This window comes from Spinacia oleracea, chromosome 6, assembly GCF_020520425.1.
Source record: "Spinacia oleracea cultivar Varoflay chromosome 6, BTI_SOV_V1, whole genome shotgun sequence".
Taxonomy (NCBI): domain Eukaryota; kingdom Viridiplantae; phylum Streptophyta; class Magnoliopsida; order Caryophyllales; family Amaranthaceae; genus Spinacia; species Spinacia oleracea.
The window spans coordinates 34,930,023-34,952,810 of NC_079492.1; the positions used below are offsets into that span (position 1 = coordinate 34,930,023).

Below are 22,788 nucleotides of genomic sequence, written 5' to 3' on the forward strand. Positions count from 1 at the left end.
ATTAGACAGGGGCGGAACCAAGGGGGGCTTGGCGGGGGCCATGGCCCCCCCCTATGATTCAGCATAAATATTAAATATGCATTTAAATACTACATATTATGAGTAGCTCAATTTGTTTGAATGTGTGTTGACGTTATGACCCTTCCAGGTTCGAAGCCTGCAGCACACTCTTTTCTTTTCTTTTATTTTTTATCCATTTTTTTTCTGTCTCTTTCTCTTTCAGTTGTACTTTTTATTTTTGAGGGGTTACAATAGTGCTACTACCTTATTTATACAACTGTATTACAGCTTTTTTGAAAATAACCATACATCTTAATTCAATTTATTGGGTAAAAGTTCATAAATTCAATACCTCTTATTTAAAATTCACAAATATGTTATACGGAGTACTTAAATGTACAATATGTTTAAAGTATTTACAACAATTTTTGTGTTTCTCTATATTGTGGAACTCTATGTTATTTTATAAATGTGTTAATTTCTATATCTATTCTCTTATCAGTAAATATCCTTAATTTATATTCTAATGCTTTGAATAAAACTTAAGAAAATCGAAGGAATAGTACTTCAATCTTTGAAATATTATGTGCAATAAAATTTATCATTCGTATTATTTTTGAGATAAAGATAATATATTCGATCGTATGCGAACCCTTGGCTCCCCCAAACTTCAATTTCTGGTTCCGCCACTGTCATTAGAGCTCAACATATTAACCCAATTTAACTTAAAGTTTAAATGAACTTTTGTTTTTTTATTTGTTGTTTCTTTGAGGGAAAGGTCTGAATGAACTTAGGCTCCACTTAGTTTTTTTAATATGATCTAAACGTACTTTTTTCTAGTCTGATACTCATATGGTTTGACCTGATATGAAGTACTCTGTAATTAGTTTACTTTACTCTATGATAAATTTACTCAGTTTCTACTGCTTCTATTTCATATAACTTGAATTCTTTATGTAAATACTATATTGTATTATAAATGGACTTTTTGTTAAAAATGATATTTTATAGCCAATATTGTTATAAATGACCTTTTATAATGAAAGTGGTGAATTGGGACAAAAAAAAATTTGTTGACTTAAATTGGCTGCCACGAATTGTTATTTTTACCCAATTTAAGTAACAAACTACTTTTTTGGAGCATCAATCTTCCTTTGTTGGCTGCGTTTTTTTGGAGAGAAAAAATGCAATAGATTTTTTTTAATATTTATGTCAGTTGGGGATTTTGGAGGGAGAATTGAGAATTGTTTTTTTTAAATCATCACATGCCACGTGTCAGTCTCCAGCGGACGCATGGCCAGGTCAATGCCTGATTCTTGGGTCAATTGCTAAAATTAGGCCAAAGGTCCAAGTCAACAAAAAAAAATTTATGTTTTACGTCCTAGTTCACCACTTTCGTTATAAAAGGCCATTACTAACAAAATATTGATTAAAAAATGTCATTTCTAACAAAAAGTTCATTATAAAAATACTCCAAATATAAAATGTATTAACTCAAAAATGTATTAACTTATGTCAATGAATTTGTTTTTTTTTTTTTTGAAAAATCACTTATTTTGAACAACCTAACAACTCCCCTGATATTAAATTTATGGGTCGCCACTACTAACAAGAATTATTTTCGTTCACTACACTCCTTATGTTCTAATGCACGTTCTTCTCACTTTCTGTTGGAATCCAAATGAGAACTTGTTTTTACTACTTTATTGCAGAGTTCAACATAGGATTGTCATTTTTGATAAGTAATATGTCATCAACATATAATACCAGGAAATAAATCTTGCTTCCACTGACTTTCTTGTATACACAAGATTCATCTGCGTTCTTGACAAAGCCAAAATCACTAGCGACTGCATCAAAACGTATGTTTCATCTGCTTGATGCTTGCTTCAATTCATAAATGGATCTCTTAAGCTTGCATACCTTTTTAGCATTCTTTGGATACTCAAAACCCTCAGGCTGTCATAAACACAGTTTCTGTTAAAACGTCGTTTAAGAAGACAATTTTGGCATCCATCTGCCATAATTCATAATCGTAATATGCAACGATTGCTAACCGGTGAAAAGGTTTCATCATAATCCACATTGTGGACTGCCTGTATCATTTTGCAACCAATCTAGTTAGAAAACTTCTAGTTTTCCGTCCTTTTCCTTTTTCAACTTGAAAACCCATTTACTTCCTATGCTTAGTAGCCATCTGGAAAATCGAACAAATCCGGCCCGTTATTGGTTTCAAACATGGAGTATGTTGCAGATTGCATGGCTTATAGAATTTGGGCTTTCGGACATTAAGATACCTACATACATTCCTGGCTGAACCCTATACACCTTTACGATCTACGCGGGGCAACAACTCTAGTTGATTCTTGATCCTCACCAGACACTTTAAAGTTCTCTAAGTTTCAACCTGAATACCGATTTGATCATTCTCAAGAGTTTGTTGTTCGACTTGAAGTTCTTCGTGAAGGAAATATGTCCTTCACGCAAGGTCTATTAGTCTAATACCAAGGTTCAGATTAATTACGAACAATTCATTCAGTGAGATCAAGTGATCGGAACAGCTAGCTGGAGCAATGCTTCCGATCAATGAGTTCTAATCTATATTAGGCTCACAGCTTTCTCTTGACTGAACCTATAAGGTCACACCATTGGCATGTAACAGATCATCGGATTAAATGAATCGGAAATTCCTTTAATAGCTTTTCGGGAATTAGTTAGGAAAAACATAAATATACGATATGACGTTGGATCGGAATCGTATATCGTATCGCGTATATTCGTAAGCTTGGCAAAACGATAATCGTATCTTAGGACAGTGATTCGTCAAGTACTATACGATAACCAATAGCCGTAAGGCAGTGGTCGCGGATACGAGCAAGGCAAAGCTGCCGGCCCGTCGAGCCAAGCGCGCAAGGCCCAACGAGCGCAACAGCTCGCCAGCACGAGAGCATAAACAAATCGTACACATCATAATCAGTGATTTCAAATTGCTTGGAATCACTGATAGTAAACAGAGAACTCACTCCATCAAAGTACTTGATGCACCAGTACATCATCTGAGTGTTTTTTCGACTTAATTGAAGGCCTAACAATCCTCCAAACCCTATCTCTTGAAAAGCTGCCTTTTGATCAGGAGAGAAGTCTTTAATTAATTTACACAATGATCCTCCTGAACATTGTGTATCAAAATTCAACCTGAAAATAATGAATTAGGGCTACTTAGAACATATAGTAACTATTTAAAACATATAGTAACTGTTTACAAAATAAAGATAGTATGTACCTATTACAAAGATATAGTAACTACTTAAAACATATAGTAACTATATATAAATTAAATTAACACTTACACAATTGGCAGGCCATCAGCGCCAACTTCTTTCAGAACTTGTGACTGAAGTTGATAAGATTCAGGATGTGGAACGTCAACCAAAGCAGAATTTTGTAAAGCTAGTTGATTAGATTCTGGTTCTTCAATTGGTTCGATTTCAGGTTCAAGCTCAATATCTTTTGTTTTGCGCTTGTCAGCCTTTTTGTTCTTTTTTATGCCCACAGAATCCTTAGCAACTGAAAACAAAACAATTATAAGACAAAATATTACTATATAGTAACCATTACAATTATATAGCAACCATAATAGAAAATAGTAACCATTTGAATGATATAGTAACTATTACAAACATATAGTAACCTTTGAAATCATAGAGTAACTATTTATAACACATAGTAACTATTTATTAAACATAGTAACTGTTTATTAGACATAGTAACTATTTGTAACAAAGTAACTATTTATTAGACATAGTAAATATTTATAACATATAGTAACTATTGTACATATATAGTAACTTTTTAAATCATAGAGTATATAGTAACTATTTCTTAGACATAGTAACTGTTAATTAGACATAGTAACTATTTATAACAAAGTAACTATTTATTAGATATAGTCACTATTTTAAACACATAGTAACTATTTCAAACACATAGTAACTATTTTAAACACATAGTAACAATTTTAAACACATAGTCACTATTTTAAACACATAGTTACTATTTTAAAATAATAGTAACTGTTGTTAAAAATATAATTAATGTAAAAACTACTACTAAAATAACCACAACTAACATTAAGGTAACTATAAAAACACTTCAAAAAATAAAATAAAGGTAACTATATCATTCATATACTAACTATATTAAACACAAACCCTAATTTCAACAAAACAACATGAAAATCAAATGGCTCAAAAAATAAACCACTGAAATCACATCAAAAACATACCAGAAGGTTGATTACGAACACAAACCCTAATTTCAACAAAACAACATGCAAATCAAATCGCTCAAAAAATAAACCACTGAAATCACTTCAAAAACATACCAGAAGGTTGATTACGCCGTGGACGAGTTTGAACAACTTCATTCGGCGGTTGTTCCGACGAACCGACGACAACGTCCTTTTTAGAAACAGTAATTGCCTTATTTTCCACCATTGTAACACAAATTCAAACAACACAGTGATTTTTTGATGATTTTTGAGTGATTTTTGAGTTGATTTGGACACAAAACCTAGAAATTATTGATGAAACTGAATGAAAGAGGGAAATTGAGAAACAGTTGAGAGAGGAGAGAGAAATTGAGAGAGAATTGCAGGAAGTTGAAACGCGCAAAAAATGAAATAAAAAAAATTCAAATTAGTTTATATATTACACGCAACCGCACGTGACAGTCACTTGTTTTCAGTTGCTAAGAAAGTTGTAATGCCTATAATACCCTGGTCCATGCTATGGACCCGGTTTAGTATAGTGTTAATTTATATTATTTGTATTTGAACTATATGTTCATTTAAAAACGGGGTGCACAGGAGCACTGTGCACCCGAGTGCATAAATCATATCTATACTAATATATTAATAGACGTTGGTGCCACGTGGCACTCACACTAATCTCATTTCAATGTTCCATGTCATACACAATTATTTAAAAATGATAAATATGTGTGGTACAAGTCTTGAACCCGTGACCTCTAATTGTAAACCAAACAATTAACCACTACTCCAAATCAAATTATATGTCATTTTTTCATAACAAAATATAATAAATGACAATTTAATAATAGAAAGTATTGAATTTATTTAGACTAAAGTATTTATTTAGCCGCTTCTCCCTCTCTCCCTCTTTTCTCTCTCTTTTAGGGTTTACAAAGATTAGGATTTTTTAGGGCGGAAATAACCAATTTTCTTCGGAAATTTGGTTATTTCCGCCCCTTCTCTTTCAATTCTGTTGTGTTTTTGTGTTAGATCTCAATAAAACAAGATAGTTTCAGTGTAGCAAGTACCCCTATGGTGGATTTTCTTATTTCGGTGTAGTAAGTACCCCTACTGTGGGTTTGTTTTTAGTTAAGTTTTGTGTGTTTAGTTTAGTTCAGGTTGTTTCGTTGGTAAAGATTTATGTGGGATCGAAGAGGATGTCAATCTTTCGACTACAATCAGACGAATCAGACGGAAATCATATTTGTCACGGCTACAACAGATCTATAGACCCCCTCGTCAATGAAGGCTGTAAATCACAGCGATATAAAAGAGGGTATACAGAATGTTTGATATACTACGATCGTAGTTATGGTGAAAGAAAGTTTTTATTTGATTCGACTTTTATGTATTTGTTAGATTTAAATCTTTATGTAGATATCGTATTACTTTTTATCAATGAATTAATTTGTTTATCAAAAAAGTATTGAATTTATTTAAAATTTTTATATGTGTATCAACCCGGGCTATCGCCCGGCCCAAATATTAGTTTTGAATGAAACCTAAGCTTTTCCTTAATTTTTTTTTTTTTATCTTCTCCAATCTCCGCAGGAGTCCAACGGTTTTGTAGTTAGGCCGTTAGGGAGTTACAGAGCGGGGTATGGAATGGAGTGAGAAGAACGAGGGCTCAACTCCGGGCGGCAGAGGCGGAGAAGGTGGTGGTGGAGGCGGAGGCGTAGTATACTGCAGTGAGAACGCGAAAAGGGCAAAGCTGAATTCAACGTTAGCCGCATTACTAGATGACCCCATTCTCTCAGATGTCCCAATGAAGCCATCTTTATCCGATGTCGACACCCTTATCAGCTTAGAGCTCGGAAGTGCCATGCGTATCTCTGTACTCAAGCTCGACTCCACCTCCTTTGGTATTTTCTCTCTCTTCTTTCTCTCAAGCATTTTCACAAACAGTTGGTGTGCATTTTCATTTTTTACGAGCTTTTTGCTGTCTCATTTTTCTAGATGTTGTGGTCATGAATTCGGCTACGGTGAAGGATTTGAAACTGTGTATTAAGAAGAAAGTTACTGAAATGGAACAATCACAGATGGGTCATCGTCATATTTCTTGGTACTACTCTCTTTCTTGTTTCTTAGACTTTCTCTTTGGAGTATTTTTCGTTATTGTATAGTTTATTGCTATTATTAGGCTTCCTGCAATCCACTTGAAAAGGCTAAGCATGGAAATATAGGGATAGGCGCAAATGAATGAATTAGTTACTTTCATAATGTTTCGACTCACCTAGGTAGATAATTAGTGGTAATTATAGCTTGTGGTGCTCTTGTGTTCATTTCTGTTACGATGCCATTGTCTTCAACTAGGTTGAGTAAAATAGTCTCGGGGTGCTTTAGTGTTAATTTCCGTTTTTATACAACTGCCTTCAAAGAGATGGAGTAAATTATAGTTTGTTGATGATCTAGTGTTTATTGCCATTCTTATGCAACTTCCTTCAGTTTGGGTGCCTTAATAAGATTAGTATGTATGACAATCTTCAAATTGTTTTTCTCTTGACAAGTAGTCTAACTGTACTTTCTGGTGAATTTGAGCTTTTAATAAAAGTTGCAGTAAAGATTTGGTAGTGATTCTTTGAGGTGATATTTAGTGGTAGCAGAGTTCCTTGTGAAATGAGTGAAATTGAGACACTTCTGCCCAATAATAGGGTAGAGATTCATAGAGGTATAGTGTGTGCTTCTAAATGTTGTTACAAAAGCTTTGGCTTGCGAATGGATTCCTTTTACACTGGGGGTTTATTTACCAAATGAAATTCCCCGGCCACGGGCGGACCTATATAGTCCTGGATGGGTCCAAAAGGACCCCCATTTAAAAAAAAAACTGTTAAACTGATATTGTGGTAATTAATTGCATTTGAATAGTTTATATATGAGTAGTTATCTTGCAATAAAGACATTGAATTGTACTTGCAGCTTAGTGGTTGCTTGATTACTATGCTGCATAAGATACCTGAGTACGAATCCTACTAAGATACTTGGGTACGAATCCTACTAAGAGGATGTTGCCATAAGATATCATATGATATTTTTTTCTTCAAAATGATTACGTATAAGTAATGTATTTATACTCCATTTTTATAGACTTGTAGTTGCATGTTTTTTTAAACTTAGAGGCCCTAATTATATAATAGCATAATGCTCCATAAGCGTTGAAAATAGTGTTCCTATTTTTTTAGTAGTGTCGTTGTGTGCTATTTGTTCAACAACAATGGTAATAAAGTAAATCTCCATCGAAGTATGAAAACACATCTTAGTTTTTACCATTTTATTTGAAATTGCGCCAAACTTATTGTTGTAATTTGGATTAGGTATTGAATTTTACTGTTACGAAAACCAAAAATTAAAGTTCATAAATCCTCCACATCTTTTATAATAGTGTTTAAAATATTTTAATGCTTACCTTTCAACTTTAACTCCCTAAAAGGAGCAAATATGAGATATTAAAAAGCAAATCATAAATTTTTTTGGAACTCCATTTGTAAATTCATGGGTCCGCCCCTGACCTCGGCTTGTTGCATTTGAGATTATAGCTGAAGTACAAAGTCTGGTAGCATAAAGGGTGATACATGGAGAAAAAGGTCATTCCTTCTCGAATAGGCATAAATGCATAATGTAATTGGGTTCAAATTTTCAGTTCCGTGTGTGTTACTAATCACACCCAACTTGGTGCGAACCCTATTTAATTACGAGTTATTGGCGTTCTAAAACCATAACAATAGTAGCCCTTATGTTACTTGACCCAAGTAGTATAATCTGAAAAGATCAAAAGTTAGACAAATAAACAGATAAACGCAAGAATATTCCACCAAGGAAATAACACAAGCGATTTATAGTTGAACCACAAGACTTTGAAAGACTCCACTCTTTCTTCTTCTATTATTATGATAAATTGAAGTTACTATATTAAAAATCAATTTCATAAAGGTTTATGACACACCAAAAAGCTCATACATAAAAATTTAAAACTAAAGAGTGAAGGAAATCACCAGAATACAAAGGTCTATCCCTGATAATCCTTATGTGCACCTAGAGCTAACTGCACCAAGTGTAATTTTTGCTCATTTTATAAATTTTGCTCTTTTCAGATATCGTTTAAGTAGGTCTGAGCGAAGCGTTTGTGATTAAGCGCGCCGAAGAGCATGAAGCGGGCAAAGCGCTCGCGCTTTTTTGATGCTTCATTGAAATTCTTTTGTTTTTTTATTATCTTTACGTTGAATGTTTTTTTTATATATGTTGTTATTGTGTGTTGAACCACCCCCTATTTTAATCTTAAACAATAGAAAGTGGGCCAAGAGTCCAAAAGAAAAGGAAAAAGAAGAAAAGGAGAAGACAACAGTCACAACAGCCGGCCCTAGGTTCTTGATAAACACTATGTTATACGAAGTATGCTTTATTTTTGTTAAAATAAAGAGTAATATTTTTTTGGAAGCAAATGTGATGTTTATTTATTTTTGTGGTTATTTTAGTAATATATATGCATAGTAGTAAAGAAACCTTGAATTCCTAAAAAGTGCGCTTCGCTTCGATGAAGCGCGCGCCTTGCGCTTACGCTTAGACTCTAGGACTCATATCGTTTTAGTGCGCTTTGCGCTTTTTTATACACTTGGCGACTTTACTAATTGCTGATTTTGTATCCTTCAACGCCCCCCTTCAAACTTGGAGTGAAGGTTTAGGAAGATCTCCAAGTTTTTGGAGAATATAATTTTATTGATGTACATGAAGGATTTTAGTGAGGAATTGATGCACATGAGGATTTTAGTTGAGACATACTCATGTTGTATGCTTCCTTCAACTTGCTTATCCCTTATGAAATGACAATCAATTTCTACATGTTTAGTCTTTTCATGCAGCACAGGATTAGCAGTGTTAGAGCTCGCAGCGGAAATTTTACTTCTACTAGATAATATGAAATCGATACCTCATAAATAAATAATATTTTATGGATAAACAAACAACCCTTATGAAGGAAATAATAAATATAACGTAAGAAAATATAAACTTTTCTTAAACTAAACTTTTATATGATTTAAATTGTTGAATTATATTGTACATTACGCTTCTACATATTCATAACAACTTATAAGCGATAAGGAAAAACAATTATTGGAGCATGTTGGGAACAACCCATAATATTTTTCAATCATTCATTTTTCTTCTCCTCTAGATTCTCTTCTCCTTTCACATAATTTAACTCTTCTTAAATTAGATATAACTAATTTAGGAATTAATGATATTCAATTCCCACAATTCTCCACCTTATTCATAATTTGAAAACATTCAAATTTTGGACGAACAAATTGCGTTATCCACATGCGGTTGCACCATTCTGACAATGATTGCCTACGTACCCTCGACCGGGATCAAATCAATCATAGTTCCATTAATTCTTCCATGTAGTGCTTAACATGAGACAATGTTTAGCAATTTCAAACAATGTTGGAACTTGCTTCCTGACACAACTTTGGTTATCATATATGCGGGGTTCTCATTTGTATGCACCTTCATAAGGGAAATACTACCTTCCTCTATGACATCTCGAACAAAATGATATCTCACATCTATATGCTTGGTACGAGCATGATGAACCTGATTTTTAGCCAAATGAATTGCACTTTGGCTATCACAGCTTAGATTCACACATTCCTGTTTCAACCCCAAATCATCTAGAAGTCCCCACAACCACAATGCTTCCTTGACTCCTTCTGCCATAGCCATGTATTCGGTCTTTGTAGTAGATAGAGCCACCGTGGCCTGTGGTGGCCTGTAACATTGATCGCCAACTAACTGGAGCACCATGTGTTTTAAACACATAACCAGTAGTAGATCTTTGTTTATCTAGATCACCGGCATAATCAGAATCAATAAAACCAATTACCTGACATGTATCTCTACCAAAGCACAAACCCGTGTCAACAGTACCTTTTAAGTACCTTGAAACCCATTTCACAGCTTCCCAATGTGTCTTTCCTGGATTCGCCATGAATCTACTGACAACAATAACCGCTTGTGAAATATCTGGACGTGTACACACCATGGCGTACATTAAACTGCCAACTGCACTAGCATAAGGTACATTATCCATGTATGCCTTATCTTCCGTTATAGTGGGATATTGTTTACCAGAGAGTCTAAAACGTGAAGCCAATGGAGTTACCACTGACTTAGCACTTTTAATCCCAAAACTTTCAATAACCCGCTAAAAGTAGCCTTTCTGGCTCAAGAACAATTTTCGATTTGATCCATCTCTTCTAATCTCCATACCCAGTATTTTCTTTGCAGCGCCCAAATTTTTTGTCTCAAACTCTTCACCGAGTTGAGTTTTCAAACTATTTATCTCCACCTTGCTTTTTGAAGCAATAAGCATGTCGTCCACATACAATAGAAGATAAATATAATCACCTCCACGAAGTTTACGAATGTATACACAACAATCATAATTACTTCTAGAAAACCCTTTCTTTAACATAAAGGAATCAAATCGCTTGTACCACTGTCGTGGAGATTGCTTCAATCCATAAAGTGATTTCCTCAAACGACATACCTGACTCTCTTTACCCTTAATCTTGTATCCCTCAGGTTGATACATATAGATTTCCTCATCCAAATCACCGTGTAAGAAGGTTGTCTTCACATCAAGTTGTTCTAGCTCAAGATCACCATGAGCAACGAGACTTAATCAACACCTTCTTTTTGTGCAAATCCCTTGATCACTAGCCTAGCCTTATGTCTTATACCATCGGTCTTGGAAGGATCCTATTTTCTTTTATACACCCACTTACAACCAATAGCAGTCTTTCCCACGAGCAATGAGACTACCTCCCATGTCTTGTTTTTATGAAGAGATTGCATCTCTTCCTCCATAGCAACCAACCAACTCTCTCTATCCTTGTCTTTGACAGCTTGTTTGAAGGTGATCGACTCATCATCCTCCACCGAGAGTGCATATTCTACCAAGTTAACCTGCCCGTAATGCCTCAGAGGTTTGTCTGACCCAAACTTCTGAACTGATTTATAACTCCTCTTTGGCCTAGTGGTTGCCAAAGATTCATGGTGCTGTTGTTGTAAGACATGTACATTTACCCGCTGAATCTCCTTATGTTCATCCTCCTCATCATTTTGATTAACACCAGGATGCTCCACGTCAACATGACTAGAATCTGGTTGGTTTCTAGATTCTATCTCCACCACTTGAGTATTTGAATTAGTCCCGACATTACCATTATTTGGCACCATAGCTTTGGATAAAGCTATCATAGATTTTTCATCAAAGGTCACATCCCTGCCGATTACAAATTTAGAATCCTCTATACTCCAAAGACGGTAGCCATTAACGCCTTTGGGCCCAAGAATATTGCTTGCTTGGCTCTTTCATCAAGTTTGTTACCTTTGACATGAAAATAAGCTGACCCAAAGACTCTAAGTCTCTTGTAATCTGCATGTTCCCCTGACCACACCCTATAAGGCGTGTCTCCATCTAAATAAGAATGTGGTGATCGATTAACTATGTAACAAGTTGTAGCAACCGACTCTGCCCACCATTCCTTGCCTAAGCCAGAATTAAAGAGCATACACCTAGCCTTCTCAAGTAGTGTACGATTTAAGTCTTTCCGCGACTTCATTCTGTTGTGGTGTGTCTTTGACTGTCCAGTGTCTTACAATGCCTTCCTGATAAAAAAAAACTCCTTAAAAGCTCCCTCTGTGTACTCCGTACCATTATCAGACCGCACAATTTTTAGCTTTCGACCCGTTCTTTTCTCAACCATTGCTCTCCATCGCTTGAAAATGTCGAATACCTCATTCTTATGCTTCAGAAAATAAATCCAAGCATATCTAGAATAATCATCAACAAATGTAACAAAGTACTTGGAAGTTGGAACCACCCTTGGAAGAAACTTTAGCCGGACTCCAAACATCCGTATGCACATAGTCTAACAACCCTCTGCTTTTGTGCTTGCTTGTAGAGAACTTTACCCCGTGTATTTTTCCATACACACAATGTTCATAAAATTCCATTTTTGGTTTCTTCATGTTCTTCAATAAACCTTGTCCGCAAAGCAATGATAGACCTTTTTCAGACATATGCCCAAGGCGCATGTTCCATATCCTAGTGCATTCTGTTAAATCACCTGTAACAGTGTCCCCAAAAGAGGATAAATATTATCGTGACGAATCCCCTTCATCACTACCAACCACGAACAACTTTTAATACTCCATTTTCCATGGATATTTTGCAACCATTTTTCTCTAATAACCCAATAGAAATAAGGTTTTTCCGCAAATCTGGGATGTGTCTTACATCCTTCAAGGTTATTATTGTTCCATCATGTATATTGATTCGGATAGTACCTAACCCGACAGTCTTGCAAGCATGATCATTTCCCATCAAAACCGTGTCACTGTCCAAACTTTGACAAGTTGTAAACCACTTCCTGTTTGGGCACATATGGTGTGATGCTCCTGAATCAAGCATCCACTTACCAGATTTTTAGTGCATTGTTCTGAAACGGATTAACAATAATCTTCCTCGTCATTTGAGACAAAACTTGCCTCTTGTTTTTCTTGTTGTTTTCCTTTTGAGTTGTTGTCCGACCTCTTGAATGTAGCCCTTTTATTTGGGCAATTTACTTTAAAATGACCAATCTCACCACATTTGAAACATGGTCTTTCCGCAAGAGGCCTAGATTTTGGTGTAGACTTTCCTCCCTTGCTCTTCCTCTTTTATTGGTCCTTCCTCTAGTTATAAACAATCCCTGAGCTTGTTCCCTGTGTTCATTCTCCTTCACTGCTAGACATCATCCCACTTGTAGCAACCTTTCGAAGATCATCCGCTCAAAGTGATGTTCTAGTTTCATCCATGGTTAGAGTATCACCCACAAGCATCAATGTTTGAACTAGATTTTCATAGGACTTTGGTAATGAAACTAATAACATGAGCGCTTGGTCTTCCTCTTCTATCTTCACATCTATATCCTTTAAGTCTGATATAATCCTATCAAACTTATTGATATACTCCCGAATTGAGGTGCCTTCTTCCATCTTGCATGTATACAATTTGGATTTTAGATAGATCGTGTTCGTTAGAGTTTTCGTCATGAAATTTGTCTCTAAATTTTCCCACACGCCAGCAGTCGTTGCTTCTTCATTTACCAAGAATGCAACACCCCTCTCAAGGCACAAGATTATAGTTGCTCGTGCTTCAAGATCTAACTCCTCCCGATCCTCATCCTTCATATCTCTGGGTTTTTGTTCTTTTCCCGTTAGCGCTTTGTGCAGCTTTTGCGAAATTAGCAAATTTTTCATTTGCATCCTCCAATAGGAAAAATCATTCTTCCCATTGAACTTTTCAATTTCATATTCCCAACTTTTACCGTTCCATTAGTACAAGCCATTATAAATATTTTTCAAAATAAAAAATTTAACCACTTAATATTTTGACGTTGGCTCTTGATACCAATTGTTAGAGCTCGCAGCGAAAATTTGACTTCTACTAGATAATACGAAATCGATACCTCACAAATAAATAATATTTTATGGATAAACAAACAATCCTTATGAAGGAAATAATAAATATAACGTATGAAAATATAAACTTTCTTAAACTAAACTTTTATATGATGTAAATTGTTGAATTGAATTCTACATTACGCTTCTACATATTTATAACAACTTATAAGCTAAATAAGGAAAAACAATTATTGGAGCATGTTGGAAACGACCCATAATATTTTTCAATCATTCCTTTTTCTTCTCCTATAGCTTCTCTTCTCCTTTCACATAATTTAACTCTTCTTAAATTAGATATAACTAATTTTGGAATTAATGATATCCAATTCCCACAAGTAGCAATAGAACCCATAACCCATGGAGCTCAACCCTAGTTCTCTTAACATTTGAGAAATCCATAGAACATCACATGTAGTAATGTTCACTAACCCGCTTTTGCAAGCGACCTTGCAACCATGCCTTGTCTTTTTAGATTTCGAAGACATAGAGAATCCAAGGAGGATACAAAAGCCTGAGGTTGACCTCCTACTCAAAGGACATCCAGCGTAGTCACTGTCATAATAAGCAGTCAAGTGTGTTTCAAATGTGTTGTGAGTTGCAAGTAGGATGCCTTGACCCGGTGAGGAAGATAGGTACGAGTTTTGAGGTACCTATCTTACGGTTTTTACCTATCTTCCTCACCGGGTCAAGGCATCCTACTTGCAACTCACAACACATTTGAACTGACTCCATGGATAGTGTATGAGGTATTAGGTCCTGTGAGAGTTAAATAGATAAGTTTACCATAGATCTCTGCATTGTGAAGTAAATATCCTGAGTTAGGAACAATGTATAAAAAAGTGCAAGATACAATAAAGCAATAAGAGTCAAAGAGCATAAGCGCAAGCGCAAGGCGCATGCCTTATCGAAGTGAAGCACACTTATTAAAATTAAAGGTCTCTTACTATTATGCATATATATTTGAGTAATATACATCTTCTCCGTCCCATAGTATAATGCATGTTTTCCATTTTGGGTGTCCTAAAATGTTGTACCTAGTTTGACAATTCCCTATAAAATCACTTAAATTTTAGCCCAAACATACCCTTATCAAACAATTTAAATACCCAAATTGTCCTATGTTTACCCACAAAACATGTTCCCGTAATTAATGTTTGTACGTTTGGAAAATTGTGTTGTTGATTTTTTATATTCAACAATCCCCCATAACTCCTCCGTACCTTTAATGTTATTTGTTTAAAAAACAAAATATATTGTATATTTTTCTAGTAAAGTACAACAACATTAATTGTTAATCATGTCATTTTACAAATTCCTAAATTTTCGTCCCATAATATAGTGCCCGTTTGACATTTTTCACGGGAATTAAGGAATTTGAAAAATTGCATGATTAACAATTAATGTTGTTGTACGTTACTGGAAAAGTACATAATTACTTTATTTTATAAAAAAAAAAAAAAATAAAGGTATGGAGGAGAGAGAGGCAATTGTTGAGTTAAAAAATGAACACAATTTCCCATGGTACAAACGTTGATTATGTGCACATCAGCACATGTTTTGTAGGTAAAAGTAGGAATATCGGGTATTTAATTTGTTCTATAAGGATATGTTGGCTAAAAATCAATTGATTAAATAGGAAATTACCAAACTAGGCACAACATTGGGACACCCAAAATAAAAAACCGGCACTATATTATGGGACAAAGGGAGTAGTTTTTAGACCTCAAAAATATATAAACATCAATTCGTTATTACTATTTGTTTTAACAAAAATAAAGCATATAACATAGTGTTTATCATGCACTATCCATCACTAGGGAACAAATACACTATAAACATCGATGGCTAGTGTCTTCTTCTTTTCTTATTTTTCCTTTTCTTTTGGACTCTTGGCCCACTTTCTATTGTTAAAGAGTAATACGGTGTGGTCCAAAACAGTAACAACATAAAAAAAAATTCCAATATAAAATAAAAACAGAAAAAAGAATTCCAATGAAGTGCAAGAAGCATGTTTCATGCACTTCACACGCTTCGTTGCGCTTCTTCCAAACGCTTCACCTAGGACTAAATAAGTGCTTGGCGCTTCACTACTGAAGCACGCTTTTCATACACTGGTTAGGAAGAAGCTTGCATAAGGATCCGTAGGAAGTTTGAGAGGTTTGCATTGCATCATTTTAAACTCTTTTAGGTGATCTAAGACATATTTCTTTTGAGATAGAAATATTCCTTGATTAAATTTCTCTACCTCTATACCAAGAAAGTACCTTAATTCTCCTAGGTATTTCATGTAGGATTGATTGCTTCTTGATCATTGCCAGCTAAGATCATGTCATCAACACACACAAGTATGGAAACAAATTTACCACCTTTGTTTTATGTAGAGTAATTTGTCTTTGATTGAGGAAAACCATTAAACCAAAGCTTTGCAGTGTTGATGAGAGCTTGGCAAACCATTGCCTAGGAGCTTGTTTTAGTCCATAAAGGGACTTGTTGAGTCTGCACACTCTTGTTGGATACAAATTATGTAGGAACTCTCCCCTTTACATGCACAAATAGGTTTTCCAGTCTGCATAACCTTGAGGAAACTTCATGTAGACTGTTTCATTGATGTTTCCAAGGAGAAATGCATTCTTTACATCCATCTGTTCCACAAACCAACCTTCCATGGCTGCAACAAAGACCTGACTGTTGCCAATTTTACTACCGGGGAAAAGGTTTGATCATAGTCTAAACCTGGTCTTTGATTATTCCCAAGTACCAAGCTGGACTTATGTCTCTCAATATTCCCGTCGCTTTCATGATTTGTTTTGTATAGCCACTTGTTCCTATGGCTTTCTTTCCTTTTGGTAACTCGGTACTGGTTCATGTGTTATTTCTCTCAAGAGCTTCTAGCTCTTCATTCATGGCTCTTATCCATTGATGATGATGCATTGCCTGTTTGAAGAACTGAGGATCAGGCTAAGGATTGCTAGTTACTCTAGCAAGGAAACACCTTTCTGAGTTGTGGCAATATTTGCAATCTTAGGTGCCGCAACATTGTTGGTTTGATAACTTACCATCCAATGTGGCCTTTTGGCAGGTCTGTTAGACTTCCTCACAAAAGGAGAAGAAACTTGTTGAGGTACTGAGATGTAGGAGATGAGGTTGTAGGAGATGAGGTTGTCTGGAATACAAGCATTAGTGTTGTATTCACTTGTTTTAGGCAATAGGCTAGATATGTAATTTAACGTCTCTTGAGTCAAATGTCAAGTTAGTCAAGAGATTTAGCAGCCTATACCCTTTTTGCTTCAAAGGGTAACCAAGGAACAAGCAAGTTACACCTCTTGCTTTGAACTTATCTTTGTGATGTTCTGGGTTATAAGCAAAGGCAAGACAACCAAAAGCTTTCATATAGTTATAAGTGGGGTTTGTCCCAAATAGACTTTCACAGGGTGTCATTTTTTAGAGAATAGGGGAAGGCACAATCACCCAAAAAACTGAGAGGTAACCCGGTTTGAAACCTCAAAGCCCTAGCTATCTCAAACACATTTCTGTGCTTTCTTTCGGCTCTCCCATTTTGCTGGTACAACTTGTTTGATGAACAATGCCCTTTTCTCCAAAGAACTTTTTTACATTTCTCATCATCTAGTTCTAGAGCATTGTTAGACTTAATCACTTTTACTCTTTTGATGAAGTGATTTTTAGCAAAGCGGACAAATTCTTGGATTGCACCAAAATGCTTCTGATTTGAACTTCAGAAGGTGCACCCATGTGGTTCTTGTGCAGTCAGCTACAATGGTTATCTATGACCCTTCCTTGTACTCACTCTATATGCACCCCAAGTATCTACATGAATGAGTTCAAATGGAATGCTAGCATGAGATTTACTTTCCTGATATGGAAGTTTTGTGAATTTTACGAAAGGGCATGGCACGCATACTCCATTCTTGTTCATAACTTCCTTTGAGAGATCAAGAATCAACCTGATCCTCTCCTAGAGATGCATGACAGAATCTGTGATGCCACAAGACAGATTTACTGTTTTTTTCTTTTTCTTTTCTGAACTGCACTCCACATCAGTAATTCCCATCTTGTTGGATGCATTATGAGCAGCATTTCACTCTTTCCTTTCTTATCATCTTTCAGATACTTGTCTTTCTTTAATATCTTAACTATCTGATTCATAGGCTCATTCATCAGGTCGTAAGGACCATTAAGTGCTCTTCCGAATCCCAGCACTTTGTCTGTGTTCATATCCTGTATCATACATCCTCTAGGATAGAATTGAACTCTCCGATTATCATGTGAAACTAGCTTGTTCACAAATAGTAACTTGTTGCTTAAATTCAGGTACATACAAACATTCTATTATGCAATTTCACATCTCCAATGTGACTGATTTCAGAGGTTCCACCTGTAGGTAAATTAATTCTAGGACTGTTTCTTTCTAAAACAGGATTTATTAATTTTTCAAAATTACTTACCATGTGGTCTGAAGCCCTGGAGTCCATGATCTATTCGTTCATCTCAGTTATTAGGACACCATGTTACCATCCCATGATAGTTGTGGTGTAGCTACCAACATTTGATCTTGTAGAAGCAGGTAGAAGCTTAAGGAGTTATTCCAGTTGATGAGCTGGAATTCTTGCGCTAGATTCAACATCATTTTGCATATCTGCAGCCATTTTGACCATTTTCACCCCTTCCTTTAGTTATTTGCTGTTGAACCCAGAGTTCCTGCTGGTGTTGCTTCCTGTCCTTCACCTCTTTGTGGTCTCTTAGATCTAGGATGCCGAGGTGGATATCCTATGACAGCTATTCTAGGACAACTAATAGAAAACAATAAAACAAAGACAATCATTACAAACTGTCATTTCCACCGTTTGTCAAGGCTAGGAAGATAAAATCTTCTCTGAAGCACATGACATTTCAATATGACGGCTAGCTATAGATATTTATTTTGGTGGGTTGGCTTGATTGATTGGGCTGCTTTACTAATTGCTGATCTTGCATCCTTCAACTGAACATGAACATAGGGCTCAAAGCTTTTGAGTATGATTGATACGATCATAACTTTTTAACTTTATGTTCATCTGGAATGCACATCATTATCCTTGGTCCATCTTATGGTAATTGCACATCGACCTCCCTCTCTTGCTTGGAAGATACACGTGCTTCCATGATCACCTACAGTTCATCTCAACATGCTTAACACAAATCTCAAACTTGATTATGGGAACCACCTTAGTTAACATATTGACACCTTTCTTTTTGGTATGGGCTTCCACAGTTTCATTTGCGTCTTCTTTATTAATTCTGCAACCAATGATAGTTAACACCAATATTCTTGGTAAGGGCTCAATTCTGCTACTTTCACTCAAAACAAACTCTAAAAATCATTTAAGCTATAGCATTTCTTCACTTGATTTTTGTAATATAATCGTCTTAGACTCTTAGTCGTACACAATTGCTACACACTGTTGTAGCTTGAATTGACACGAAACTGCTCCCCCTGTATAATGTAAATGTAAATCCATATTTCATGTAGACATTATTCTATCAACATAACTTGATCTTTAGGAAGGGTTATAGGCATTACAGGTCCAATCCACTTGTGACATAAGTTTTATTCAAGTTGTGCATGTGAACTTAGGTAATCCCAAAAAGTTCACTCGGCACACTTTGAGTTATCTTTGGTAGCTTCTATCAGAATATTTATTGAAGATTTTTGCTGTATATGAAATTTCATAAAAGAAAGCAAGAAGTACAACAGAAAAAGACAAGGAAATACGAAAGAGAGGTTTCTAGGGAGGGTATCAAGTTGTTGAAACTGGTCCCTTTTATGGGGAGCAATTACGGTTAAGTGGTTGATCAAATGGTAAATACGGTCTGATTGTGCTGTTTATTGGTCAGGGTGGGGTGAGGACGCATGGGGGGCTTCAATTTGGATGGTGAGATCGTCGTAGGAGCTCTAGTCTGCTGGACAGACAAGTCACAAACCTTGTTTTTTGGTGATATCTTTCACTTCTGTTCCTTCCGTTGAAGCTCTCTTATGTATGAACTTGTTGTTAGGTTGTAAGTCTTTGTGATATTGATTTTGGGCTTTTGTTATCCTCATTTTTATCATATTAGGGAAGGAAAAGGTGGACTTTTTTATGTTTCATGGTTATACATTCCACATTGAAAAGGTTTTCCACATATAAATAACTTGAGTTGTTTGTAAAAGGTGGACTTCTTTATGTTTCATGTGTTCTTTTGGTTGATTCACCGATTGTCTTGCCTCGGTCTTGTGTGGGTGTTGAACTAATTTACTTGAGTCCTACGCATGGTTGGTTTGAATGGAAAGACAATGGTAGTTGTGGGATCGTGGCGGTGTGACCGAGTTAGTGATAGATAACAGTAACCTTTACGACGCCAATGGATATGGAATTTGGTGATGGTTGGAGACCTGGAGGTGTTGTCATAGCGGACTAGGAAGAATTTTAGCTTGGTAAGGCTACGTGATAGAGAAGAGGGGTATTGAGGTGGTTCTTTTCCTTCTATTTTCTTTCTTGATTCCGTTCCTTAAAGCTGAATGAAATTATTGGCTTGAGTGTACATTGTTATTTCATAAAATTTGCTTTGAAACAACAATGTACACTCAAGCCAAGTATCATGTATGCAACTTCCCATACATGATTCTTGAGTGTAAATTGTTGTTTCATAAAATTTGCTTTGTGTTTATTTAGAAACTCAGTAGAGATGACCATTATTGGCTTTGCATGGCCGAGTAATGCCACTTTGATTCCTTTTTAGGTTGCGGCTTTACTGGTTTTAGAATCTTTTTAGCTGGCTGTGTTTGGGGAGTTTAGAATTGTGAAGATTTCTAATAGTAAACATTTGTTTCATAAATTTTATTTGAAAAGTCATTCTGAACTTCTGATGGTTATAGTGTTAGAGAGACGCTGTATGTTGATAGGACACAAGAAAAGATATTATCTTGTCGGCGATAACCAGCATAAATGGATTTGGAGTTTTATTGTATATCTTTGGCATTCTAAGCTAGTCTCGACAGAGTTGAGTTGGCTTTGGTGGTTTGGTTTATGCTTGATACAACCATTATACGGAGTAACAGATTAACCCTTTGTTTGCTGTCTGGCGCACATATTAAGATGTTTGATAATTTCGTGCAAAATTGTGGAGCTCCTTTGTTTTCAGCATTATACCAAATGCTTATACTTGAAAGTCATGGAACTTTTCAAAGTCTATGGTTCAGGAGTTTTCTTTCTCTAAACCACACTTTCACGCTTGACTTTTAAATTTTCCCTGTCAGCTTTTCCTCAGTCTTCTTCATGTTGAAATTACAGGAAACATGTATGGGCGAATTATTGCCTTTTGTATCAAAATGAGAAACTACTCAATGAGAGTGCAGTTCTTCAGGATTTTGGCATACGTAATAATTCTCAGGTACCCTTTGTTACCCCAACGTACTTTTCAGTCCTTCAATTTTTGAGTTCATGTTATGTTGTATCTTCTTATTGTTATGTAAAGAGATCACTTTAAATTTGGCTCTTTCAATAAAAGCATATTTGACCACTTGAATCTCGTTCCTTGTTGTTAACAGGATTTGGATTTATTGGCTTGCATCTTTTTTGTTATGCAGGTTCAATTTATACCTTTCATTACGGCAAGGCTAAACAAGAAACACACAAAAAGAAAAAAGCATCGTTTTTTCCATGGTTTGAACAAGCTCTCGTAACACCACAGTAACTAAAATTGTAAATGATACCTTATGCAACGTTGATTTGAGCGGTATTGAAGGTAGAATCAAAAGTAAGATCGGATCAGTCGTTATATTGTCCCATATACAGGAGGAGAGTAGCAGTAGCTCACCCATCTTGAAACTTTAAAATAGTAAAAATGCTTCCCAGATGTATCCATTTCTTTTATATTACTAAAAATTATTATGTGCACTTTAGTCCACCGTGCACCCAAGAGTATATTTGTGCTCATGGGTGGTCCCTTTCACATTTTTTCCTTACATGCGAGGAGAAAATGTGTGAGGGTGCACAATGCACCCTCTCATATTTTCTTATCTTCTTACCACACAATATTTAAAAATTTTCACTGTTTTTGTACTACTTTATCCCTTTTCTTCTTGCAGTATCCATCTTTTTACACATTTATATTATTTAATCCATATTTTATTATATTAAACTAATTTTTCATTTTTATCTTAATATTTGTGCAAATAGTAATCGTAAAGATATTTATAAATTGGAGGTAGTAATTAACTTGGTGTCTCATTAGACAGGGGCGGAACCAAGGGGGGCCTGGCGGGGGCCATGGCCCCCCCTATGATTCAGCATAAATATTAAATATGCATTTAAAGACTACATATTATGAGTAGCTCAATTTGTTTGAATGTGTGTTGACGTTATGACCCTTCCAGGTTCGAAGCCTGCAGCACACTCTTTTCTTTTCTTTTATTTTTTATTTTTTATCCATATTTTTTCTGTCTCTTTCTCTTTCACTTGTACTTTTTATTTTTGAGGGGTTACAATAGTGCTACTACCTTATTTATACAACTGTATTACAGCTTTTTTGAAAATAACCATACATCTTAATTCAATTTATTGGGTAAAAGTTCATAAATTCAATACCTCTTATTTAAAATTCACAAATATGTTATACGGAGTACTTAAATGTACAATATGTTTAAAGTATTAACAACAATTTTTGTGTTTCTCTATATTGTGGAACTCTATGTTATTTTATAAATGTGTTAATTTCTATATCTATTCTCTTATCAGTAAATATCCTTAATTTATATTCTAATGCTTTGAATAAAACTTAAGAAAATCGAAGGAATATTACTTCAATCTTTGAAATATTATGTGCAATAAAATTTATCATTCGTATTATTTTTGAGATAAAGATAATATATTCGATCGTATGTGAACCCTTGGCTTCCCCAAACTTCAATTTCTGGTTCCGCCACTATCATTAGA

The 22,788-nt window shown here is 35.3% G+C and overlaps 1 protein-coding gene across 1 annotated transcript in view; it reads left to right on the forward strand.

Annotated features, from left to right (window-relative positions):
- LOC110780522 (U11/U12 small nuclear ribonucleoprotein 25 kDa protein-like) overlaps positions 1 to 21,536 on the forward strand; it is a 46,589-nt gene extending 25,053 nt beyond the window's left edge. The window contains exons 2-5 of the mRNA XM_056830643.1: positions 5,864 to 6,174; positions 6,269 to 6,374; positions 21,145 to 21,244; positions 21,441 to 21,536. Coding sequence (XP_056686621.1) covers positions 5,913 to 6,174; positions 6,269 to 6,374; positions 21,145 to 21,244; positions 21,441 to 21,536 — 564 coding nt within the window. The 5' untranslated portion in view covers positions 5,864 to 5,912. The remainder of the gene's footprint in view (positions 1 to 5,863; positions 6,175 to 6,268; positions 6,375 to 21,144; positions 21,245 to 21,440) is intronic.
- Positions 21,537 to 22,788: the final 1,252 nt, after the last annotated feature.